Consider the following 27,586-nt stretch of genomic DNA (forward strand, 5'->3'; position numbering starts at 1 on the left):
TAATTAATATTAATCCTACTTAAAGTTTACTTAGGTCTTCCCTTTCTTCCTTGAATAAACTTTAAAAGGCTTTCCCCCATCAATGTCACTGAAGCTTTGTGATGTCAATAAGCTCTCCTAGATCAATTATATGGGATCAAAGGACCATAAGTATGTCACTGTGCTAACATGTTTGCAAATAAGAAATTTTCTTATTCACTCATTGAAAAATTATTATACATATGTATACAACTTTCAAACTTGTATAAAAAATGGAAACCAAATAAGACAATTGACCTACTCCTAAAATTCTTCCTACAAATCCTTTAAATTACAATTTTCCTAATTTGCATAGTCAACCAATTTAAATATGCACAAAATCAAGAATAAATCAAATAAACTACGTGAAATCAAGAACAATTATTGGATTCCAACACTCCCCCTTAAGTTAGGTCAAAGATATCTTCCATTCCCAATTTGCTAACCAAAAAGTTGAATTTAGGATTCTAAACTCCCTTTGTGAAGACATCAGCTAGTTGTGGTTTGGATGCAACAAACAAGGGGCAAATCAGCCCACTGTCAATCTTTTCCTCAATGAAATGTCTATCAATCTCAACATGTTTAGTCTTGTCATGTCGTACTGGGTTATGAGCAATGCTGATTGTAGCCTTTGTTGTCATAATATAGTCTCATGGGATTCTCAAGATTCACTTGTAGTTCCCTTAATAGCGCTTTAACCATATGAATTTACAAATGTCAAAGGTCATACCTCGAAACTTAGCTTCAACACTAGACTAAGCAACTACTTGTTGCTTTTTGCTTCTCCAAGCAACCAAGTTGCCAATCATAAAAATATAGTATCCTGAAGTAAATCTTCTATCAATGTTAGAACCTGCCCAATCTACATTTGTGTAAGCCTCAACTCTAAGGTCATTGATTTTTTAGAACAATAAGCCTTTTCATGGAGTTAACTTCAAGTACCTCAAAAGATTCTCAAGATTGCATCCATATGACATTCTAAGGGGGAGTGCATGATTACCATACTAATAGCATATGTTATATCTAGCATTGTGTGGGACAAAAAAGTTAATCTCCCAAGGAGTCTTTGATATCTCCCTTTGTCAACTCATTTATTCAGTGATGATGCCTAACTGATGATTTTGATCAATAGGTGTACCCACTGGTTTGCATCCCAGCATCCTAGTTTCATTTAGTAAATCAAGGATATACTTCCTTTGAGTAACATAGATCCCCTCTTTTAATCTTGCCACCTCAATGCTAAGAAAATATCTATATTTCCAAGATCTTTGATTTCAAATTTTTTTGTCAACTTTCCCTTAAAATTTTGCATCTCTTCCACAGTATCTCTAGTGACAATTATGTCATCCACATAAATAATAAGTGAATTAATATTCTTTTGTAGTGATTGTTTAAGAGTATGATCTCCTTAACTTTGGTGGTAGCCAAATTTTTTTTTTTTTTTTTTTTTTTGATAAGTGAGCGCAAATATATTACGAGGCAAAAAGCCACAAAGCATACAGGAAGTATACATAGTAGCCTAAACAAAAAACAAGAGAACAAACACTCACCACCCCTTAGGGAACGGCAAGCCATTCCAAAAAACCTAAAAGCGAAGAGGACTCCTCTCCCATATACACCCTAGCCCAACTCCACAAGTTACAAACAAAAGAATTTTTTAACTTCTGAATAGCTAGAGAGCCCCCCCCCCCCCCCCCCCCCCCTGAAAGCTAATCTATTTCTCTCCTTCCATACCGTCCAAAAAATACACAACGGAATGGAAGTCCAAATCATTTTCCTCTTTCTCCCCACAAAAGGGCCCCTCCAACTAACTAACATCTCTTTGACTGTCTCTAGGAACACCCAATTAGCCCCAAACAAGGCCAAGACAATCTCCCAGAGAGCCCTTACAACTATACAGTGTAAAAGAATATGATTTACATTTTCCTCTTCACAACCACACAAAAAACACCGATTTGGAAGATGTCAGCCCCGTCTTTGAAGCCTGTCCAAAGTTAGGACCTTCTCCCAAGTAGCCTCCCAAGCAAAAAAAGCAACTTTGATTGGGACCTTGTCCACCCAAATGCTCTTTTTCGGGAAGGTAATGACATTAGGGCCTGTCAACAACTTGTAAGCATCTCTAATCCGAAAATGGCCGTGTCCCCCTCCTTTCCATATCACTAAGTCCTCTTCAGGAGAAATCCTCAAATCCCTCAGCATATGAAACAGCTCTCCTAGGGCGTCCAGCTCCCAATCATTAGAGTTTCTAGAGAGTCTTATGTTCCAACCTCCTTGACCAAGGCTAGAATCCCACATCTCATTAACCGAGGCATTCCTTTGGGCCGCCAAAGCAAACAACTGGGGAAAAGCTTGGGACAACACCTCGTTGCCGCACCATTGGTCAGTCCAGAAGCTAACCTTGGTCCCTTTTCCCACTTTGAACTCTATATTATCCCAACACCAATACGACTCCTTCAAGATATCCTTCCAAACCCCCACCCCAAACGTTCCACGAGCCTCCTTTGTTCTCCAACCAAAGCCCACATGGCCATACTTCACCCCAATCACCTTCCTCCAAAGGATTTCTTTCTCAAAGGCGAATCTCCAAATCCATTTGCCCAACAATGCCTTATTCAAGAGATCAATTTTCCGAATACCTAGACCCCCTCTCTCTTTTTGGGTGCACACCACCTCCCAATTGATTAGATGGATTTTTCTTTCCACGCTTCCCCCTCCCCAAAGAAAATCCCTTTGTAATTTTTCAAGCCTTTTTGCAACTAGCTTGGGCATACGAAAGAGAGACAATTGGTAAATAGGTATGCTTGCCAGAGTGCTTTTAATGAGGGTAATCCTCCCTCCCTTCGACAAATATTGTCTTTTCCAAAGGGCAAGCCTTCTTCTCATTCTAGCTTCAACCCCGTCCCACATAGTCGTGGTCTTGTGATTGGCTCCCAGGGGCAGCCCCAGATAAACAGAAGGAAGGGCCCCCACTTTACACCCTATCTCCACAGCCAACTCATCAATGTCTTCAACCTCCCCAACCGGAATTACTTCACTTTTAGCTAGGTTTATTTTAAGACCAGAGGCTGCCTCAAACCACGCCAAAATCCAACTTTGGTGGTAGCCAAATTTAAGAAGAGACTTAGCAAATCTCTTACATCATGCCCAAGGAGACTGCTTCAAACCATATAGTGATTTCTTCAATCTACAAAACCTTTCTGTCAAGCTGTAAATAGGATGTAATTGAGCTGTAAATAGAATAGGATAATTATTTTCTTATTATGTTAGTTTCCTATTTCTGCAAATAGATAGTTTTCTGATTTAGGAATAAGTTAGTTTCCTATTATGTCTCTTGTTTCCTATTTCTTCTCTTGTAATCTCATATATAAACTGTGTATAGTCAATCTAATATACAAAACTTATTATTTTTCATCCCATATTTCGTGTCACTTTCCACTGCTAAATTTTCCTTCAAAACCAGGAGGCAAATCATAAATGCTTTTTCTTCCAAGTTCCAGTGCAAAAATGCATTTTTTAATCAAATTATTGTAGAGGTCAATCAAAATTTATTGTAGCGGATAAAAGGACTATAATGGAATTCATCTTTGTCACGGGTGCAAAAGTTTCTTGGTAGTCAATTCCATAGGTTTGTGTGTATCCATTTGCCACTAACCTAGCTTTATACCTCTCAATTGAACCATTAACTTTGTATTTAATAGTGAACACCCACTTACATCCCACTAAATTTTTTCCTTTGGGTAAATCAACAATATCTCATTTTTCATTCTTATACAAGGCTTTCATCTCCTAATTTATGCCCTCCATCACTTAGAGCCTCTTGTACATTTTTGGGAGTTGAATCCGAGAACAATGAATGGTAACGACCTTATACCTGTGGCAAAGTCTATGATAGGACAAATATTTTAACAAAGGATGTTTAGGACAACTTCTAACACCTTTCTAAATAGCTATGGGAATATCAATATCAATATCCAAACCATGATTAAGAAGAAAAGGGTTAGAAGGATTAGATGTACCTAATTCTGGAGTTGATTATCAGTCATATGTAAGAGAGATTGGGTCTTGTTCTTGCATTGGTAGCCTTGGCCTCCTAGAGTAAACCATCAAGTCTGAATCAACATTTTCTACTGTTGTTGGTTTTCTACTACTGTTAGTTTCTTTTGTTGCTACTGGTTGTATGTTATCAACCTCCTCCACATCACCATGTTCAATAGCATGACTCTAAGCGGGTAAAAGAAGCATCTAAGACTGATCTTCCTGCAATATTTTCTCCCCCGTGAAGATCAGATTTCTAGTAATAAGGCTGATTTTCAAAAAACTAACATCAATGGAGACAAAGTTCCTTTGTGTAGGTGGATGATATCCCAAAAAAATACACTTAGTGGCTTTAGGATTAAGTTTGAATCAGTTTTTGTTTGGGACATAGACAAATATAGTACAACCAAAGACTTTGGGTGGAAAGGAGCCAAGTTAATTTATGTGGGGTAGCTGTTGTTTCAAGATATCTATTAGAGTGAGTTTAAGCTTTTTGTGGGCATTCTATTTATAGGAACATTTCTAGCAAACATTAGGGCTCTAACTACCTCCAACAATTGTTTATTATTTCTTTTAGCTACCCCATTCTGTTGAGAAGTACCTACACAAGAGGTTTGATGATTAATCTCATTCTTTAGGAAATAATTTCCAACTCCCCTCCATTATCCAACCTCACAACTAGCACTTTTGTATTAAACGGGGTTTGGATCATTTGGTGGAACTATTTAAGGGTGAGGATAGTATTAGAATTTTCTTTTAGGAGATAGATCCATATGGTTTGGGTACGCTAATCAATAAAAGTTATTAACCATTTTGCCCCTAAACAACAAGTAATTCATGAAGGGCCCCAAACATCAATATGAATGAGAGAAAAGAAATTTCATTTCTTTTAATGTGGTTTTTTTTATAACTCATAGACTTCACATTGGAATTTACAAATATCTAAGTTGACACACAATTTAGGGTACAAAGTTTTCAAAGAGAAAAAACTTGGAGCCCTAATCTTTCATGTATTAACCAAAGTTCTCTTTTTTTCTATGTTTCCTTCTATTTGATGAGCTTAAATCTTTCTTTGCTCCTCAATAACCAAGTAATAGAGACCCTCTCTCTCTTTAGAACTGTTAATCATTCCCTCTAGCATAGTTTTGAAAGGCTCAAGGCACAAAATACTCTTGGAGCCTGAGGCGCACCTAAGGCATAGACTTTAGTGAAGTGAGGCACACCCTATTTTATATATATAATTTTCTATTTTTCCTTTCTTCTTCTTCAGTTCAGGCTTTCTACACACACGAATGAGAGGCAAAGGCTTCTTCTACAAATATAATTTTCTATTTTTCCTTTCTGCACGCTCGAGTGAGAGGCTCCTCTTCTTTAGTTCAAGCTTGTTGCATGCACGAATGAGAGGCAGAGGCTGAGCAAATAAGGTTTTTTTGCTGCACATCGTTTAGGCTCTTGTTCTTTTTCTTTTTTTAAAAAAAAAAAGGCTCAAAATGCTGCATTTTGAAGGCAACAAACCACATCCAACCCCCCCCCCCCCCAACACCCAAAAAAAAAAAAAAAAACCTTAATCCTGCCTCTGCAACTCATTCGAGTTGGACAAGAAGAGAAGAAGACAGACCTTTTTGGGGCTTCGTGCCTAACCGGAGGCGAGCGCCTTGCATACCTAATTAGTGCCTCCTTCAATAGGTGGTACCTAGAGTTAGGCAAGGCACTAGAGCATGGCGCCCACCACCTTGAGCCTAAGCGCACCTTTCACAACTATGCCCCATAGTTAGGTCTTGCAACACACAATGAGTAGGAAGGAAAGTTACAAAACAATTTTGAGATTTTGTTAATTTACTAATGAACAATAAGTTACATGACAAATTTGAGACATTGAAAACAAATGAAAGAGTGATATTATGAGCGACGAAACATCGCCTTTACCACTGATGAGAATCAAAGATCGTTAGCAACCTGTACTTTTTGGTTACTAGAATATGGAATGTAAAATAGAAAAACATTAGACTCTTTAGTCATGTGATCAATTGTCCCTAAATCCATAATCCAAGGGTTCGAATGAAGAATACTTGAAGCACTAAGAATTGTTTTAAAAGCACCTAACTGTACAAGGAAGACAAGAATTGGAGGAAGAGATGTAAGACACAACAATAGTGACAATCGAGGAAGAGACCTATGCCTACATGGATATCCATTGGTTCGGAAGTGAAGGCAACCACTTTATTTGGAAAAAAAAAAAAAATCACAGAGGAGTGGTGATCCTTGCTTAACTAGTCCCTCACCACTCCTCTCAACTTCTCTATCACTTCGTCTCTCATCATCATTCCTTCCTCCTTCTAATTCAGTGTTCTAAGAGAAAGAGAGAGAGAGGCTTCTAGGCTTTGATGTAGTCTATATGAGGCTCACCAAAAATACTCTTAACACTTGGTACTAAGGAATATCTCTCTCTAGTGAACCATCATAGCTAATTGCCAAGGAAGACTATCCCCCACCAAAACAATTTTTTTCCATTTTCTAGAAATTACACCTAGAACCTTTGGGTTCCCACCCCAACCCTTTTGCTACTTTAGTCAACTCCCTTAGGGACCTACAAGCCTACTCTTCACAAATTAAGTGGTCTTTCCAATGTCCACCCAATCCCACTAAATTTTCAGTCCTAGAATTACCCTACCTTATATTTAGGAGATTTGAAGGTAGCAAATCGAGGTATATGCTACTTTTGTTTATTCCTTTTTGTTTTGTTTAGCCTATCTTGTGGAACTTAATGTAAATACATCCTGATTAGATTTTGCTTCTTTTAAATGAAAATACGAGTTCAGAATATCAGTAGCACACTATTGAGATATTGTCTATAGTTTTAGGATTTTTTGAAAATAACTCATAGAACTAGACCACCATTTAGGTCAACATCGGTGTCTGTCATTAGTTCCCATCACTGACATTGACAGTCATTTGATTTTTTTTCTTTATTTTGATAAGCAAAAAATGAGTATATATGGAGAAGTGTCAATCAAAAAGGGTCATGCACCTCTAGATACATCCATTTGATATATTTGGGTACACGAGGTAAGATGCATGTGAATTGCATATTATCAAGATATTATTAGCAGTTATAGTGTTTTTAGAAGAACAGGTAACAGTATAAAACAACCACTGAGGTCAATATTGGTGCCTTTCTTTTACACCCCACTACTACTTCTATTATGCTGCCATTACATAAAAGACTGCAGTCTTTACACCTATTCAAGCACTTATTAAAAAAATCAAAATTCTGACATTGAATCAGACCCTCAGACCCAAATTGATTTTTAAAATTCTAATCTCATAACAGACTTTGACATTAACTTTGATTCAAAAAATGGCAAATAACCGAAATTTATCAACCAACAAGCAATGGTGTGACCTTGAACATTTCCAAATAATAAGAGAGATACAAGCTCTATAAATTTTTGGAAAACATAGTTTTTTGGATAAAACATACTTTCTTAGCAAAAATGACAACCCATTTGACAAGCATCTATATTCAATACAAAATATGAGTCAATAACAACTAATAATGGAAGAATTGATAATAATTTAATAGAGTTCAAACAAAAGGTACGGGATGTGCTTACTTCCTTCCCACCAGTGAAGCCCCCAAAATTTTCTCAACCACCTCAAACTCTACCTCACCCTTGGTTTTCCCACCTGAGGAACCCTTGGACTTAGGGTTTGAATGTTTTAGATCATCACTTGATCCATTAGTTACGACTTGTTTTGGCTTCTCAGTAGGTAGCTCTGACAATCGAGATTCAGCAACCACATAGACTTTCCCTGAGTACTTATTGCGCACCTGTTTGTTTTTTACACTTGAAATTAGACACTCAAACAACAAATAGCATTGCAGATCTTATGCACTTGATATCATCAATAAAGCCTTCATTTGAACAATCTATTCAATAAATAGAAGAGTAGAGAAATCTATGATTATCAAGCCTTAGTTCTTTGGCAGAAAAATATTCTTAATACTTAGCACCGCACATTTGCCAACTTTTTTAAGGTATGAGACATGGAGGTGTCAGGCTTTGAGAATTAGCATCAAAGGAGTCTCCAGATCTAAGGGAGTGGCTTCAAATGCCTATAAAAAAACTTTGATACACAATCGAAATCAGATGGACAATTTATGGCACTTCAGCTATAAATTCAACAATTTATAACCATAGAAATTCAACAATTGGCTTCATGATTAATTAATGCTAATGGGTATCAGATTATGGATGTAATTCAATATTATGCCACTTCAGCTAGCAAAGTAGACAATTTATGGCAGAACAGAACACAAAGGTCAATAAACATACCAACCATTCAATCTGTAAGTTCTAAATGATCTGTCAAAGAAATTTCAGATTCAACTGACCTTTACATAGACAAAATTTGCATTGACACACAAGGCAAGATTACTAGGGAGGGTCCATGGTGTTGTTGTCCATGCTAGAAATGCTGCTTTATCTGGATCGTCAACTATTGGGAAGGACACAATCAGTTCAGGGTCGGGTACATCCTGTATTACTCCAGGAGTGTTAGAAATACATGAAATTCAAATAAATAATTGAAGTAATAAGAACAATAATGGTAAGTTTTTTAAAGCCAAATTAGTGATCATGACATAAAAGGGCCAGTTCCACAATAACAATTCCATTGGCTGGTCTGATTGTGTCCAGCCGCAGGGTATGTAACACTAAAAATAAAAATAAAAAATAGAACTGAAACCACAGCAGTTTAGAATCAAACCTTATAGTTCGAGTTGGCTTCAAAATTAGACAGCGGTGTCTTGCAACCAGTGCTGTATGGCATAACCTGAAAAAATAACATCATCAACACACTTAAAGAATAGCCGTTTCCAACCAGCTAGAATTGATTTTCTCTAACATCTAAAAACCAGCAAAAAAAAATTATTTTCTAGTCAAAACCTTGGTTGGTTCTTAAGAATGTGTAAGAAAAAACATATAAATCAGAACATTTTTTCATTCTATGACCAAGAAAATGAAAAACAAAATTCCCATTCAGATAAACCTAATACAACTATTTGACTTCGTTTGAGCAAAGTGTTTTTCTGAAAGAAAACTAACAAGAAGACAAAAAACCCAAAGTCCTGTTATCCTTTTCTATGGGAAGTAAGATATTTCTTTTTTCCTCTGTTTTCTTGTCAACCAAACAGAATGAAAGAAAAGTGTCAATCCTACAGTTCACCTTCCAATTCAGAAAAAGTGATGTCATCAAGATGGATAATTATTCATCCATCTTATCAACTACCAAAATCTCAATCATTAATGCACATACATGACATTCAACTTCAATCCATTACAGTTCACGAATATACCGTGAAAGATCTTATTAAATAAATCCACTCCAGCCTGTTGGAACTCCCTTGAAATAATGCATATATAAAAATGTTATTTAATTAGTCATTTTTTAATTGAATAAAAAATGCACCAAGTTTAAATAAAATTTTTACTACCCTATTCACAAACATCCATAATCAATTCAAGGCATGCATGAATTGAAGAAAACACATGATAAACAAATTAGAGGGCATAAATCAAGAAATGAGGACAAACATCAAACCTCTACAAACATGATCTTTCATCACATTCCATTTCAATCCACTAAAACTCATTCATAATATGAATATTTTATTCAGCTATCCATATCAACCCATTAAAATTCATTCAAAAACAAAGCATATATGAAAATATAAAATTAATCATTTTTTCAATTGAACAATATGGTTAACTGATCTATTGTTCTCTTAGACAAGAAGAACCAAGATCTTGGCATAAATAACCTTCATACCTCAATAAGGTTCTCCTTGGAAAATGGAATTGGAGATTCGCTACTAGGACAAAAACCCTTTGAAAATAGGTTATAGTTAGACATTTTGGAGCAGTTGAAGGGGGCTGTTGTTTGAGCGTGGTGAAGGATAACCATGGGGTGAGCTTGTGGAAGGCTATTAGATCTAGGTGGAAGGGCGTTAAACGCATAACTTGTTTCGTTATAGGTAATGGCAGAAGAGTAAAATTCTGGAAAGATAGATCATGCAGTTGTTGCAGTGGAAGTTCCTTCAGAGAGTCTTTCCCAAAGTTACTTTTCTATAGCCATTGATAAAGACTCTTGTGTAGCATAAATGTGGGAATAGGTTGGGAAGGGGGGGGAATCGGTGAAGTCCCTGCTTTCATACACGGTTCCACAATTGAGAATTTGAAAGAGTGGAGGCCTTCTTTCAAATCTTGCAAACAAGCTTAATTAGAATGGAGGAAGAAGATAGATTGGATTGGAATGAATCCAAGAGTGGGAAGCTTTCCATCAAATCCTATTATGTTGTCTTAACCCAGGGAAGTAGTGAGCCCTTCCTGCAAGCATAGTTTGGAACCCATGGGCAACAACTAGGTTAGGCTTCTTCACTTGGGAAGTTGTCTAGGAAGAGTTTTAAAGCTTAATCAACTTATAAGGAGGGGATGGGGTTTTCTGAATAGATGTTACATGTGTAAAGGAGAGGTAGAGTCAGCTGAACATTTACTCCCTCAATGTTCCAAAGCGAGAATTCCATAGCAGCTGGTTTTCTTCTCTATTTGGAGTGAACTGGTTGATGCAATTCTTAGTAAGAGGAACTCTCCTACGTTGGCATGACTCTTTTGTGGGGAAGAAATGGAAAAAACTTAGAGGGTTGCTCCCTTGTGCCTATTTTGGACGCTATGGAATGAAAGAAATAAGAGGGCTTTCAAAGATGCAAAATAGTTAGATCAGACTATCAAACCCTACTTTATGTGTGTCTTTTTGGTGTGGGCTAGAGCGTACATAGATGATTTTTCTATGACCATGATAGGCTTTGTAGATTGGTTAAGCTCCATCTAAAGGAGAGAGAAGTTTTTCTATTGTTCATTCTCTTTCTTTTTGTTCACTTTTTGGTGCTATTTGTATTCATCGTGTGCACTTTGGTGCCCCCTTTTTCAGGTGCTTCTAAGATATTATCTCGTTTTTCCAGTAAAATAAATCAAAGAATGCAATAGTTCAACAGAATCATAATTACCCAATTTAAAAATATTTATACTCCATATAAGACGAGCATCAATGGGAGAAAACATACACCACTGAATTCGGAAAACATAATAAACATGTAAAAATGTTATTGAATTACTCGGTCTTGATTGGATAAAAATGCAGTAATTCAATATAGTCTTAACAACCCATCTGATAAGCATCTATATTTTTCAATTTAAATATGAGTCAATTGCATCAGTTGAAGGAAAATTTCACTACCTATTCCAGAAACATGAATCACTTTCCATTTGAATCCAATAAAACTAACAAGCACATAAAATATGAAAATTTTGTTGAATTAATCGATTTCAAAATTCAACCCATTAAAAAATTCCTTGCTTATTTAATCAATCAGTCTCCAAATCGACTAAAAATTACATCAATTCAAAAAAAAAAAAAAAAAAAACCAAATTTTAACTACCTTGTTCACAAAAATCCATTACAATCAATCCAAACATGATTAGAAATTCAGAAACATGAACAGAGAAACCAGCACAAACCTTGAAACCTCTGTACACAAGGCCCTTCTCAAAGAGCTGAGCAAAAACCCACCACACACTCTCCATAAACTTTAAATCCATGGTCTTGTAATCATTCCTAAAGTCAATCCACCGACCCGTTCGTGTAATGATCTTCTCCCACTCCTCAACGTACCTAGTCACAATGCTCCTACATTCCTCATTGTACTTATCAATTCCCATCTTTAGCACATCCTCCCTCGTCTGAATCCCCAGCTTCTTGTCAATCTCGTGCTCCACCGGCAATCCATGGCAGTCCCATCCGAAGCGTCGGGTCACGTGGTGGCCGGTCATGCTCTGGTACCTCGTCACAATGTCCTTGATGGTCCCGGCAAGGATGTGGCCATAGTGGGGGAGGCCAGTGGCGAAGGGAGGGCCGTCGTAGAAGACGTACTCGGGCAGGTTTTCGGTGCGCTTCAACTGGGTCTCGAAGGCCTTGATTTCGGACCATAACTCGAGGATATTCTCTTCCTGCTTTGGAAATGAGAAGTCTTTGCTCTCGAGAACCTCCTCCATGGCTCAAAATCTAGTGCTTCAATCAGGGTTTTCAGGGTTTTGAAAACCTAGATGAGAGGTCTGGTCTGGTGAAGCCGCCGCAGTTGTGGAGTGTCAGAAGAACGCCAATAGGGGAAGAGAGGGAGTGGAAACAACGCTAATAGGGAATTAGGAATAAGGGTTTTTGAACCGGCCGGTTCAACCACTCATAAAAAATTACTGTGCATATTTAATATTTAAAATTGAAATATTTGACATTTCCCCGATACACTTCTATTTTTTTTTATTATGAATGCAAGTTGGGCGAGCCGACCAAATCCAACCCCAACCTAATCCCACATTTGAGCAAACTTGGTCGATCATTCTCAATACTCGGGTTTGGATTAAATTTTTTCAATCTGACCTCAATTTTGGTTGAGCTTGAACTAAAGTTGGAACAATCTGAGTTTAACCCGAGATTGATTTAATGTTTCTATAAAATTTATAAAATATTTTTTCCCATATAATAATATTCATTTTTTTCTATTTTTAAGAAAAAAAATATAAATTTTATCATATTTACTGTTAAAATTTTTATATAAATACATTAAAAAAAATTAAATACTATAAATAGATTTTGAATTATACAATATGACCAATCTGACCAACCCCGAGTCTAACCCGATGAAATTAAGTTCAACTTGAACAACCCCAACTCAACACAAACTTAGAAAAAACGAGGTTATGTTGAACTTGCATTCAGTACCATGACTTAAAGTTAAAGTTAATCGTTTTTTAATTTAAATTGAACTCGGGTTAATCATCAACCCCTTAAAAATTGTAACCCTAATTTTCTTGATTGTGAAATATACTTTTTACCTTTAATCTTTTAGCTTACCTTTGTAGTCTTTAAAAAAGTTCAGTGAGAACATATTAAAATATATTAATTAATCAATTGATGTATTTAATTAAAAGATTTGAAAATTAAATTTAATATAAAATAAATAAATAAAAAAAGTCAAAATGAGACTTGGAAAACTTGGTGGACAAGAAAGGATGTTCTTCTTGTAAAACAAGTTAGAAAATAAAGAATTAATTAATTCCTTAATGCTAAGATAAATTTCATTATTTTATAAAATAAGATGATTTATTGTTGACCAAGGCATACAATATTTAAAATTAATTAATTTTTATGATATTTTTATTTTTGACTTTAACTAAAAATTTAAATTAAAGCTCAAAATCATTATTTGAAAAGATAATTTTGTATCAAAAATAAAATAATCTTCAACTTTCACAAAAATGTCATTCTTTTTTATTCTTACACTAAATTATTTATAAATTCTAAAAATCTTGTGATAAATGACAAACAAATACAATAACTTTTATTTGACTATCCTAAAATTTAAAAAATTATTATCTTAAATAATCCATGAATCAACTAATCTAAATCAAATAAAATTAACAATTTTATTTAAACAAAAAAATGAAATTGTAGAAAATTACAATAATTGACCAAATCAAGAAGAAAATAACTCCAAGAAAATTTCAAAGGAACAACAAACTACAAGGGATACTTTTTCTTTGAATCATTGGACCTATATTTCAAATGGCTCAAATACGTGATTGATATGTTTAGGAGCTATTTTGAAAAATAAATTTCTATTATTAAAAATATAAAATATGATATTTTTTGAAAACATATATTTAATTGTTTTCAATTATTATGATAATGTTTTTAAAACATGTTTTATTATTTTCAATTGTCTTTTTAGCGTTAAAAATAAAACACCAAGATAAAAGATGATTTAAAAAAATACGACCTAAAAATATATTAAGAATATTTCAAGTTGCAAAACAAACTTTTTAGAAAAAGTTTATTAAAACATTAATTAAATTATTGTGATATATTTTATTATTTTCTGCTTTGTTGTCTAAATTAGATGATGCATTATTTAATTTATCCTTAATGTAAATTAAAATATAATAAAAATATTTTTTGAACTAATTAACTATTTAATGAAATAAAATTTTGATATATTTTCATTTTTTTTTTGGGTCAATTTTCATCATTGTCAAAGTGTAGTTTTTACCTTCATAGTCTTTAAAAAAGGTTAGTAAGAATATATCAACATATATTAATTAATCAATTAATTAAGTATTTAATTAAAAGACTTGAAAATGAAATTAAATATCACAAGATGGAGACTTGGAAAGCTTGGTGGACAAGAAAGGGATGTTCTTCTTATAAAGCAAATACGTTAGAAAATAAAGAATTAATTAATGCTTTAATAAATTTCATTATTTCATAAAATAAAATGATTTATTATTGACCAAGGCGTACAATACTAAATAAAAAATTAATTAATTAATTAATTAATTGTTGTCGTTGGACCTATATTTCAAATGGGCTTTAGATTTTTTGGCGCAAAATACAAATTGGGCTGACCTCAAACCCAACTAATTGTGGCCCAAAAACGAAGAATGATGGGAATGTTTAGAAACTATTATGAAAAATAATTTTTTGTTTTAGAAAAAAAATATAAAAACATATATAACATCTGGAGAATAGAAAAATATGATATATTTAACAACTATTTTTTAGAACAATTTTCTGTTCTCCAAAATTAAAAAACAAGAAAATACATTTGACAACTAAAAACCGTTTTTTATTTTTTATTTTTTATTTTTTTATTATTAAAAACGAAAAATAAATTCTTTTTATAAAACATCTTTAGTTGAACAGTTTCTAAACATATCAAAAAAATTTATTTGATTTTTAGTGCAAAGCCAGTAATCGTCTTCACCAAATGCAAGAGCACGATGAACATTTCCGGTCCCACTATCATCAGTCACATGATCGTCCCAACATGAAACAATGGTAATAGTAATTGAAAATATTTCTCTAGATTTAGTAACTCACATATTTGATATTTCTCTTGATTCACTTCAATTTTTATTATTTTATTTTAAAAATAAAAAATAATTCTTTTTTTTTATATTTTAATTTTTGTAAGTCCATAAAAATTTAAATTTTAGAAACTCAATTATTGATTTTACTCTAAAAATAACTAAGTAATTTATATATATCACCAATAACGAAACTCACTACATATTAGGAAACTCCTAAGTAATAACCAAAAAGGAAACTTCAAATGATTATTAATTCTCCCTACCAAGGATCAATGTTAAAATCTCTCTGTATATAGACATAATACAATCGCCTCGTACAAAACAAAATTAATCACTTTGCAAAATCATAGTTCTAAGCCCATCTACAATAAAGTCCAACAGTACCATCTTCTTCAATCTCCACTCAATATCAGTAGACATTGGAGCAATGGATATCTACATCAAACATAGATACTAGTTAGTAGTAGGCATGCCATAAGGGTAGAGGTCTCAATATTTAGTAGGCCATTAAAGGCCAATGTGTCAAGCCAACATGACCCACCTAAAAATTGGATCGGGTCGGGTAACCCATGCAAATCCAATAAGTGGCTCGACACGACTCATAAGCCTGTAAGGCAATCATGTTGTGTTGATGGGTTGTGACAGTGGGCCGCGACCCATGGGTCACTCATTTTGTTAAAAATTTTAATGTAATTTTTTAGGTCATTTTTGTCTTAATTTATTTCATTACTAAATGAAATTTCTTTTTGTTACTTTAAACATCTCTCATAATTATACCTTTTATTTTTTATATTTATATTTATTGAATTTGTAATTGTAAAAGCTATAGAAATGTTATTTTTTTGTTTTTAAAAATAGTAAAAAAATCATATTTAAATTTGATTTTTTTTAATCAAAATAACAATAAATTTAAAATGTTGGAATATAAAAGGAAATGATGGGCGACACGATCGACTAGCATGATGGCATGACAAGCCATTTCCTTAGACCCAACGTGACTTGCTCCTTTGGGTCATATCAGCCCAGCCCACTATAATAATTGGGTTGTGCTGACCTGACACGCCAAAATGAGTGACTCGGCTCATTAGACACCTTTAAGGGCAAAAATAGTGGTGGAAGATGTTGCGAGTCTTGAAGTGTCCAAGATGTTTATGATGTTGGTGCATGTGGTCCATTTGCCCCAACTACCCCAACTCTATGTGTCCAACATTATGGCATGCTTGCAACTTGGGAGTACCATCCTCAAGTACGTTATGCTCAAAATGACATTGTTTGTAAGAGAGGTGGTAGAGAGGAGTGGGAGCGATGGGTTTTGGATGGTGGTGGAACTAGATGTGTAGACAGTTGATTTGGATGATGATTTTGATTTGAGTGAGTATGAGTGGAGGGAGACGAAGAGTCGAAGATGAAAATGAATATGGTAATGGTGATGATGACGATAAGGTTATCATTAATAAGGATTGAATATTAGTGAGGGTGATGTAGTTGAAGATAAAGATGAGGATGGTGATGATGAGCTTATGTTCGATCAAGGATGGAGTATTAGTGAGGATTGTGGAAGTAAAGATGAAGATGGTGATGATGGCAACCATCATTACCTTTTAGTTGATGAAGAATTGAATATTGATAAGGATGGTGAGACGAAGGAGCATAATTTCCAAGAATTTGAACCAATGAGCATCATGGCCATCACGCCCCAACTCTTCATTGGTTCTTTCATTTAATTTTTTTAATTTTTTTAATTTTATTGTGTTGATTAGATTCTATTTTGTCAGGTCATTGTTAAATTCAAGTAATTCTCCCAAATTATTTTATTTATTTTTATTTTTATTTTTATTATTTTATGAAAACAAGTGGTATTTTTTTTTTAACATGAATTATGTTATACACTATTTGTGGTGACTACTATATGTAGATTGTCTTCCATCTAATATATTAAAGATCCGAATTAATTTTAAATAATCGATATTCAAACCAAAATTCATTCTAGGCCCAACTTGCTTGGACCGGGCTGCTCCATGATTTTGTATATAAAATGAGATGGGCTCAATTGTGACCAAGTTAGGAAAATATATGAAAATTAAATTAAATTATTTATTTGTTTATTTAAAGCAAGTAAATTGATGACTAATAATAATAATTGTTAGAAAAATTAAGTTAATTCAAACCTATGGTAATCACCTTAGAAGGAAGGGGTGAAAAGGGTGATGGTCTCTTTTTATAAATTTAAATAGTATGAATGTAAGAAATAATTATATGCAAGTATATAATAAAAGAATATAAAGACAATTGCATATAAACTAAAAGAATAGGGAAGAGACAATGCAAACACGAGATTTTATAGTGGTTTGACGCAACTCGGCCTACATCCACTTTCCTCTAACTTCAATCCTAAGCTTGAGGTTCCACTAATTCAAGGCTTCCAAACCAAGACTTCAAGTAATACAATTGAATTATGGTTTCAATCCACCCTCTTGAACTTTTGGTTTCAAGAACCCTTTACAAACATCAAGAGATACGTCACTCTTAAATAACCTTTCAAGTGATACCCCACACTTGAAAATCCCTAAGTGATAACCTCACACTTATATTCTTCCTTTCAAATATTTACAAATGAATGATTTCACAAAATCCTAGTACAAAAAATTTAAGCTCAAATGGCACAAGAAAAACTAGGATTGAAAGGTGCACTAATGATATGTAAGTTTTAGAACAATGGTGCCCTAAAAAAATACTATTCCAAGGCTCAAATATATTCAAGAAATGAAGATTGAAACTTTTTTATAGAATAAAAAAGTCAAACTAGCTGTTGGGGGTTCGATCAGTCGAGTTGGGGGTCGACCGGTTGACTAGTCGTTAACATTTAATGTTTGGTAGGTGACCGTTGGACCTCGACTAGTTACCGTTCACACCTTGACCGGTTGAACAACAATTCTGGAAAAGAGAAAATGTTTTTTGCACCCCTCGACCAATTGAGTTGTGGTCGTCTGATTCCTCATCCGGTTCAACCGGTTAAGCCGTTTTTGACTCAACAACCAATTTTTTCAACTTAAAATCTTTGAAATAAGTTTGGAAAACATTTGACACAAAGTTTAAGTTGAAAACATGAAATCATCCAATTTTTAAAAAATTTAAAACAAAATAACTCTTGGATGATTTTGGTGCATAAGTAAATAATGTAATACATGAAAATATTAGTGCACCAACAACTTTACAAAAGGGTTTTTATGGAGTTTGAGTCTTGAAAAACACTTATCTTTGAGGTGGTTCTTTTTCATGATTTCTCATTGACTTGATTTGTTTTTTTTATTACCACTTTGAAAATTATCTTACCTAATCACACTTGAAATATAATTATTAGTTCTAAACCTTGTTTAATTATCATCAAAACCGAGATTAACCAAACCTTGATTTTACAATAATAATTTGGTTTTCCACAAATTTGATAAGTCACTTTAATACCATTATTTGAGTTAGTAAGACGTTATTTTCATTATCTTTATTTGGATTGAGTTGTGTTATTACTTGGCCACTTGAGATTATTGTTTGTTTTGAATATTATTGTTGTCGTTATAGCTCTTAGCAATCCTCTTTCCCCTCAACTTGAAATTTCCTCTTTCTTTATCGACCGTTTCAATGATGACCTCATTATCTAAAGAAAGATTGTGCACGGTTCAAAAACATTTTCTCCTTCTTGTGAGTGATAAATTAGCATGAATTGACTATGACTCGGTGTATTTATTCACGTGAATTATATAAGGAGAAAAAATAAAAAATATCTCTTAATAAGAATATATATATATATATATTATAATTAAAGTAATAAATTATTATTATTATGAAAATATTGATAAAAATGGATGCCTACCCATTCCATGTATTTTCAATAATTTCAATTAATACATACATCACATTTATTATTTCTTTTGACATTTACAACAGTGTTGGTGTAATTAAGGAAAACCAGCTAGCTTACCAGCGGTCCACATGACACCATTAAAGAAAACTCAAAAATTCAAACCATTTTCAACGTTACTGCATTGTTCAAATCATCTAAAGGAAGATTTCTTTCATTTCATATTTATTTATTATCTTCAATCAACTAAAAAATTGATATTTTTGGATCTCTCTTTCCATATGCATGCGTGTGTATATATATAATATATATGTGGGGGATTGTTGATTGGTATGCAATCTTTGAAATTCAGCAACTGGGTCTCTCTTCTCTTTCTGGGCGTGTCTGTTTTCTTGTTCTACAGATACCCTTTTCATCATTCTGAGGATATGGCTGAAGAAGCTCCCAAATCCATTTATGATTTCACTGTCAAGGTATTGGGTTTTGTTTTTTTTTTTTTTTTTTCATTTTTTTCCTTACCCTCTGTTTGGTTGCTGAGAAAAGTGGGCAAGGGAAATGCAAATAAGATTTTGAATCTAGGGGTGAGTCGAGTGGTTGTATCATGCCCAAAAAACTGGATCTTTCGGGGTTTTTGATTCTTGTGTTTGTTTTCTATGTTTGCTCATTGTTCAGTAATGGAGAATTCATATATGTTTTTCTTGAGAATCTGATCTTTCTGTTAACCAAAATGTTATTTTGTTCTGTTTGGGTTCTAAGAAAAGCTAAGGAAAAGAAGAGGAAGTTCTATATGTTTTAGCATCATCTTCCTACCTGCATTGAACTTCATAATCTCTGATTCTGTAGGTCTTTGGCCTCCATGATTTTCATCTTTTTGTGGGTCAATTTCTATGATTATTCTTTAATTTATTGGATTATTATTATCTATTTCAACATAAAATTTTTTATTATTTTGTTTTGTATAACCACTAATTGAATTGAAAGTGCAGGATATTCGCGGGAACGACGTAAGTCTGAGCGATTACAATGGGAAGGTTCTTCTGATAGTGAATGTTGCATCAAAATGGTAATTAACCTAATCCATTTTTTTTAGATAATCGAGGAACCTTCCATACCCAAGTCCTCGGGGTGCTGACCGCCCCGCAACAACCAGCATGGGTATCATCAGTGGTAGGATTCAAATCAGAATCAGAACCATGTGCCACTTACTGAACAACACTTACCGGTGTCCGAATTACATGTGTTTCTTATTTGATTCTAATCAAATGCTCTTTGAGCTTTTCTTCTTTATGCTTTATCTACTTCACATGTTTATTCATGGATTCACTAATTAATGATTTTGTCTCAAAATATTGAAGAAATTCCAAGAGCATGAACTCTAACTAAACTTGATCATAAATGTATACATAAAATTCATTCTCCCTCCCTTAATCATTGATAGATCTTTCTGAGGTTCATATTCTGTGTCCCCGGCTCTTAATTAATGCTATGCTTATTGGATTTCTTGTATCCGATCGTCTGTTGGCATCTTTATGATATCATCATGCCCAATCATATTTGATATATTTTAGGTTCTAAACAAGGTGAAATCCGAGGAATTTGTTCAAGATTTTTGCATGATTTCCTTTTTTCCTCTGAATATTGTTGGATGATAAGTCGGGATTTCGACCAGAAGGTCTTACCTATTCCTAGAGAGCTGTTGTTTTGAAGGAAACTAATGACTAACACTGAAAGCTTCTGTGGTTCCCTTTTATTACTTAAAAAGAGTAAATCCGCCTAATCTTCTGTTTGTTGCTTGTGAAGAGAAATTATGGAAAAGGTATTCGGAAAACACCGATACTGGTTTGCTTGCAACATGAAAATATGGATATCCTGTTGATAATTTTGCTCTTAAATCACTTCTGGGATGCCACTTTCCAGGGTATAGGCCGGGGACACCAGGTTTATTCATTTCACGGTCTTCAAGTTCTTCAGTGGTGGTCTTTTATCAGTGTCAAGCACAATATACTTCAGCCTGTCAAGCTGCTTGGACACGTTTCCTATTGTGACTTTGTTTACCCTCAAAGCAGATTGACCTAGGTTGATGCATGATTGAATATATTACTGATGGGTTATGTTTCATAGTAAAACTTTTAAATGAACCTTAAAACCTGATGGAATTTATCCACTGGTTATGTCTTTAATCTAATTCTGTCATGCCTCAGAGCAAGAACGATTAGTCTTCCCTGGGAACATTCTCAAAACTGGGTTGAAGATGAACTCACAGATGAAAAATCTGCTAGTAACTATATTCTTCCTGTCATGACTGAGTGTTTGGATTGCACTCGGAACCCTTTTTTTCCTTTTGATGCATCTCATATTTGATATTGTTCATTGATTTGTTTTTGCAGCGGTCTAACACATTCCAACTACAAGGAATTGAATGTTTTATATGAAAAATACAAAAGCCAAGGTCAGTTTCTCATTCCGGCTATGCATTGTCACACTTACCTTGATCCATACTTTTCATTTGGTTTTCAAAAGTTTTGAAGCCATAACTTCATCACTGGTGTTTTCTGGCAGGGTTTGAGATTTTGGCATTTCCTTGCAACCAGTTTCTAGGACAAGAACCAGGAAGTAATGAGGACATTCTGGAAGCTGCATGCACCATGTTCAAAGCTGAGTTCCCGATCTTTGATAAGGTAATCCCTGATGAATGAAAGAGAAAAAACAATACCATTATAACATTAAAAAAAAATCTGATCATGTATTGAGGAATCAGCATGTGATCTATGCCGAACTTGTTTTCCACTCTTAACTTTCCTGGTCAGGTTGGCTGGGGCATTTGCTTACTATTTCAGTTTTCAGCTTTCTTCCTTGTGTTCAAATTCACACCCGGGTAACAAGCAAAGCCAAAAGAATTTTCTTGTGCTCAGGGAACATAAAAATGGTTGATAGGGTGTCATTTGATTGACATGTGGGTATGCTGCACTGCCAAATTATTTGAATGACACAAGTTGAATAAAGCCATTACAGGTTTATAATCATTTTTTTTACAAGAGTGTGGATTCTAAAGAGGAAAATGTAGTGTTTGTTACAAACAATTTCTATAATCTCCTCGAGCCACAACAATCTATTCATGCAAATTTTCTCCAACTATCTGCTGGGATCACCTTTTGCCTATATAACCAAACACAGCCTTCTTGAGGAGGGAAAATAACCCGATCTCATCTTCCTTCCTAGGGTGGATACAGGGAAACAGGTTATATGTAAAAGCTTCTGATAAAACTTAAACTAGTTTAATCTTCCTAGCAATTTCTAAATTTCGGTTTACTTCCCCCTTTAGATTTTCTTTCTTTGTGGTGATCATTACCTGTAAATGAATGATACTACATACAAGTTGTTTGGAAGTAGCTAGTCGCATTTTTGTTTATGGATGTTGTAGGTTGAGGTGAATGGCAAGAACACGGCACCCCTCTACAAGTTCTTAAAGTTGCAGAAAGGCGGGTTATTTGGTGATGGCATCAAATGGAATTTCACAAAGTTTCTGGTGGACAAAGAAGGGAAGGTTGTGGGCAGATATGCTCCTACCACATCACCTCTTAAAATTGAGGTTTGACACAATGCTTTTCTTTTTGATGATGTTTCTAGTTTACTCTACACGAATCATATCTCATTTTTCTTCTGCTCCTTGTTGTAGGAAGACATCCAAAATCTGCTGGGTTCAGCCTGAGTTTCAAGGTTCAAGAACATAGTCCATCTTTTAATGAGAATAAAATTGTTATCACCTTGAAGTACAATGCATCTAGGAGAAAATGGATTGCAAAGTGTTCTAGATTTGTTGGTTGCAGTGTGCTAAGATCCCAATCAAACTGGATGGTTACTGGGAAAACTCTTGTTTGTTTTCTTTTATATTTTATTCATCTCCTCAATCAGAAAATCCCGATATAAATGCTTGTAGTTACTTGTGTTCATGGTTAAGATTAGTAAAATGCGCTTTTAAGCTTCATCATGCTCCATTTTGAGATTCATCATGATTGGCCCGAATATAAGATGGATGAAACCCTTGTTTCATAATATTCTATGATCCAAAATGTTATATACTTTGCCTATGGTTGGATGATCCTGTTAAGAACATTATGCTCAAGAAGATTTTCTTTTCAAGGTCCACAAAAAGGAGCATCTCAATCAACTAAACAACACAGAATGATAAGCAGTTTGTGATTATAGTGATTAATCTCTGTCAAGAGAGTGAAAAACAGGTGTCTTTTTCATTGTTTGTCACCAGAGTTAATTTCCTGCAACCACTCTTCAATCTACTACACTTTCCTCCATGACATCATTTGATTGTACCCCTTTTGCTTGCCTGTCTTACAGGGCATGGAGAAGCCATCTGAGACCTTTCCTTTGTGCTTGTCTCTCTGTGTGTCTGTGTGTGTGAATGAATCTCCAATTTGCTTGTCAATTATAGAGATATATGGTATTATAATGCATGGAAATAATAGAGGTTGTTGAGATGCATTCAGGACAATAATAAAGGTTGTTGGGATTCATTTAAGAAGGTAGTTGAAGTTAGCTGAACCCTTCAACAAGGCCATGAATATAGAAGTTATTGTTTTATTAAAATTGCAAAGATCTCTTGCAAATGGTCTGAAACCGTTCTTTCTACTGTCTTTTTCGGCGTCCTACTCTAGAGGCAACTTCCCATTTAGAGCCAAGCCCCCCTTTCTGAATTGTGTGTTCAGGCAAGGGTTTTGTAGCAGCCAGTGGGAAGGTAAGCAGACAAGGACATTTCAAGTTCTTCAACTTTTATCGACTATGTGACAAAGGTGCATTCAAGTGCCTTACAACTTGTTGTCTAACTCTCAAAATGTGTTGAACATGGTTGAAAGTTGGTTGCAACTTGCAGATAGAAGGGAGACCAAGATGGAACAGGTACTGATAAAAAACAGATACAGTATCATGAGTGTTTTGGAAAAGGATAATGCAGAAGCTCTGAATACTAGTACAGTGCACATGGGGGAGCCCATGGTATCACTTTAAACTGCAAAGCTTCTTCACAGACTAGTAAATGCAGGACTAGTGAATGGTGGAAGAGAAACATGAAATATAATACAAAGATGTTTGAGCAGCAATGTGTTCAAATAATGTTTGACAAAGTTGATGACCAATATGCTTAATCATTACAAGGAGTTTTTCGGTTTAATAAGGGCTAAAGCGCACCTGTAAAAGTAATATTACCATTAGCTTTCCCCAAATTGACATGCTAACACACAGACAGTTCAATCAAAGGAAGCACTTGAACAAGGATGAAAGGGTTTGATTTGGAAATTCGAGCAAGCTATGAGCTGCAGTTTTAAGATTTCTGAAACTTGAGAACTATGAACACAAAATCTTGGTTATGAAGTTGAAAGAAAGCTTCCAGCTGTTGCAGTCAACTAAAAAATGGGCAGCAGTTATAGGTTATTATATCATGTACAGGGGTCCAGACTCTAGAGTAGCCTTGTCTACCAAGAAAATTATAGATTAAGAAATTGGAGAATCTCCAGGTAATGCCATCCATTAGTTTTTTCTTCAATATCTTTTGTAGCAGAAGGGGATATTCCCTGGAGAAACTTAGAAGAAAATCTTGGAATATAATTAACCCAAGAATGTCAATCTCCAACCTCCATATTTATCCTAGCTATGTTTCCCTTTGGACTAAAATTCTAATCTGAAAGCTTTTCTCATTAGACTTTCCTTATTGGCAACTTCCAGTCATCTTCAAGCAATTCTGTCACGTTTCTTATATTTCATTATTTTAAACTTCCTGTTTCTTTCCATTTCCCATTTGATAATATGCTTGTTCCAGCATTCAAGGCTTTGATAGAGACCAAGGCCAAGTCACCAGCACTAAGGCCTCTGATTTATTGCTTACTTGCAGCATTTGATCTCTAAAAGAGATTATTCAAATGCATTAATTAAAGTAGAAAAAAGGAAAGAGGATTGATCAAAATTGTCTTCCTCTCATACATCTTTCGTAGTAATTTCTTTATCATTACTGATACAACTTATTCTAAATTCCTTGGCCAGTATCCCTCCATCTGGGGGTTGCCAAATCAGCAGAAATCATCAAGACCCACTAACAAATATTCCTCCCACATTCAAATCTTGAAATAACTGCTAAAAACATGTCACCAGAGGCAGTGGAAACAGAGATTATTTGGAAGATACATGTTTCCAACTCCTTTCCCAGTTCCATTTGCCTCAGAAAATATCCAGTGGAGTGGATATTCATCCATCCTTGCAATGGATAGACACAAGAATCATCCATTAACAGGAGTATGGTGCTGGAATTTTGGTATGGTCATGGTGGATAGGAGTACAATTTAGGAATGGTTTTACCTCGACAATGCAGAGGTCTGCAAATGGTTGGTGAAGCTCTAATGGAGGCTCTCACCGCAGCGTAAAAATCAAAACTGAGATCACATCACACAGCCACATATCAATCAAAAACTAGTAACAATATAAACAAAAGATACAAGCTGATGATGGTGAAGAAGAAATTTATTCATCTCACTTATTTATTTCCAAACTGTGCTGGATACAATAATCATAAGCTAGGAATTAGCTTCCCGAGAATTAAGTCAAAACTCAGATTGGTATTTTGGTTAATCTCAGACCTGAAACATCCTTCTTCTTCCTCTTCTTCTTGATTGAAACTTCTTGATTGAAACCCAAACCATCATTCATTGACAGATTCAGGCATTATCCATCTCCAGTTAAAGGATTGCAGGAACTCCCATCCCTGCCAGCACTGGTCCAGAAAAGGACCACCGGTGTGTACAACTGTGATCATCTCCATGAAGGTCCAGGCTCATCCCTTTCCCATTGTGAGGGAAATATGTGTCCATTTTGCTTAGCTGATGATGGGTTCATCAGCTCAATGTCATCTAGCTGCACAGCCTAACAGTACACGCCACGGCCTGTGCCCAAAATTTGAGTCTTGCTTTAACTTCCTCCGGATGATCACCTGCAGGAAATGGAGAAGCAACAAAAGGTTAAAACACCGAATCATCAATGTCCCTATAAAATCAAATACATACATATTCTAATTTTAGTGCAAACATACAAGCCAACAATATTAACAAAATTTCCAGAACCACATCCAAGAATCTCTTGCCATTTCCCAACTTAATATGACCATCAGGATCAAATCCAGATAAATTGTGAAAGATAATATGATAACAGTGACTACATTCATCAATGAGGAAAGGCAATCCAAAGAATGTGAGGTATGAAAGAATGGGATGAAAATTCACTTAGAAATTCCAGACAAAATTCACTTTCCAAAATCAAAGAACCCAGTTCAACTTCCATTCAGGAAGGAAAAAAATTATCAAAAATAAAAGATTCATACCAAAATTCATTCTAAAAATAAAAAATTACTTCAAAAATAAAAGCTCAACTTCCATCTATAAAACACAAAATTGCTTCAAAAATCAAATAAAATCAAAGAACCCAGTTCATAATTAGATCTAAAAATAAATAACTGATTCAAAAATCAAAGAGCCCAGATAATAATTGAATCAAGCAGTTCATGATTAGTGAAATATTACAGAAAAAATCTCAAGAACTCAGTTCACAACTCCATCTACAGAACACATTAAGAAAATTAAATTACATTGTCCACCTAAATGCACTTGAAAAATGAAGCAACCAACGCACAAATCGGATCACAATCTCAACCAAGAAACAAATTCCCGAAAATTTTTCTCAGCAACCCAACAGGACCCAAAAAAAGATATTAACGTACCGGGACTGGATATCTTCCAATTGGCAATCGGACCGGGACTCTCCGACGCGGCAGGCGAAGACTCCGGCGCCTTCTGCTGATCATCCATAAACTTCTGACTCATGGAGTAGCAGAGCTCGAGAGCAGGCAAGGTGTTGCAGAGCTCAGGAATCTCCTCGTAGCTGAACCCAAATCCCAGATCCAAACACCCCTTCAACTCATCAAGATCCTCATCAGTCAAGCTCTTGGTCCTCATCAGATCATCCTCATCGGCTGTCTCTACATACCCTTCAAGCAGCACCTGCTTCTTCTTCTTCTGCTTCTTCTTCTTCTTGCTGCCGCTGTTGGTGGTGCTCAACCCACAAGGCCATTGTCCTTGTTCTTCAATTTCTAGGGTTCCCAGACGTTTCTCTAGGGTTTTAGCATCTGGGTCTGCGGTTTCAATGGTGAAGACTGAAGGTGAAACCATGGGCTCTGTTTCTGAAGATAGCCTCCCCATCTTTCTTGTTACTACTCTCTCTAAAGTGCTTTTTCATGGAGATGGAGACAGGTTTTAAAAGAGAGTTTTTGTGCAGTGACGTCCCTATATTTGACTATATTTGCTTAATTTAGTGCCTATTTTTTTGCATTTACATCCTTGTATTTTAGCATATTCCCTTAAAAATAATCAATTAAATTTAATAAATTAATCTTTAAAAATAAAAAAATAAAAACATTTTTAATAATTAAACTTTTTTTATTAATATCCATTTTTATCATCTTGAAATTAAATTTTATTTAAAAATGGTTAACTATTAATTTAATTATAAATAATTACTAATTAGTACAAATTTAGGAAATTTCCGTACAATACCAACATTTTTGTATAATTAGTAAAAAAATTATTAATTAATTTAATAAGGAAAAATATAGAATATTGAAATTAAGGTAATAATTTTACAAGGA

General features: G+C 34.6%; 3 protein-coding genes across 4 annotated transcripts in view; 1 reads left to right on the forward strand and 2 right to left on the reverse strand.

The window, feature by feature from the left end:
- LOC117914263 (isoleucine--tRNA ligase, cytoplasmic) overlaps positions 1–12,284 on the reverse strand; it is a 35,786-nt gene extending 23,502 nt beyond the window's left edge. The window contains exons 1-4 of one of the 2 annotated variants that reach the window (XM_034829514.1): positions 11,631–12,284; positions 8,824–8,889; positions 8,450–8,593; positions 7,668–7,885 (exon numbers count right to left, since the gene is read on the reverse strand). In XM_034829514.1, coding sequence (XP_034685405.1) covers positions 7,668–7,885; positions 8,450–8,593; positions 8,824–8,889; positions 11,631–12,164 — 962 coding nt within the window. In that variant the 5' untranslated portion in view covers positions 12,165–12,284. The remainder of the gene's footprint in view (positions 1–7,667; positions 7,886–8,449; positions 8,594–8,823; positions 8,890–11,630) is intronic. The other variant, XM_034829516.1, reaches the window with a different exon arrangement.
- A 6,911-nt stretch (positions 12,285–19,195) lies between these two features.
- LOC117914576 (probable glutathione peroxidase 2) lies at positions 19,196–22,879 on the forward strand. Its single transcript, XM_034829954.1, has 6 exons — positions 19,196–19,364; positions 19,878–19,954; positions 21,279–21,340; positions 21,451–21,569; positions 22,313–22,480; positions 22,568–22,879. The coding sequence occupies exons 1-6, from the start codon at positions 19,224–19,226 to the stop codon at positions 22,598–22,600; spliced, it is 600 nt and encodes a 199-aa protein (XP_034685845.1). The 5' UTR covers positions 19,196–19,223; the 3' UTR covers positions 22,601–22,879.
- A 2,472-nt stretch (positions 22,880–25,351) lies between these two features.
- LOC117914577 lies at positions 25,352–27,169 on the reverse strand. Its single transcript, XM_034829955.1, has 2 exons — positions 26,663–27,169; positions 25,352–25,879 (listed from the first exon to the last, which is right to left on the reverse strand). Exons 1-2 carry the CDS (start codon positions 27,138–27,140, stop codon positions 25,800–25,802), a joined length of 558 nt encoding a protein of 185 aa, XP_034685846.1. The 5' UTR covers positions 27,141–27,169; the 3' UTR covers positions 25,352–25,799.
- Between the last annotated feature and the right edge of the window lie 417 nt (positions 27,170–27,586).

This window comes from Vitis riparia, chromosome 5 (assembly GCF_004353265.1).
Source record: "Vitis riparia cultivar Riparia Gloire de Montpellier isolate 1030 chromosome 5, EGFV_Vit.rip_1.0, whole genome shotgun sequence".
Lineage (NCBI taxonomy): Eukaryota > Viridiplantae > Streptophyta > Magnoliopsida > Vitales > Vitaceae > Vitis > Vitis riparia.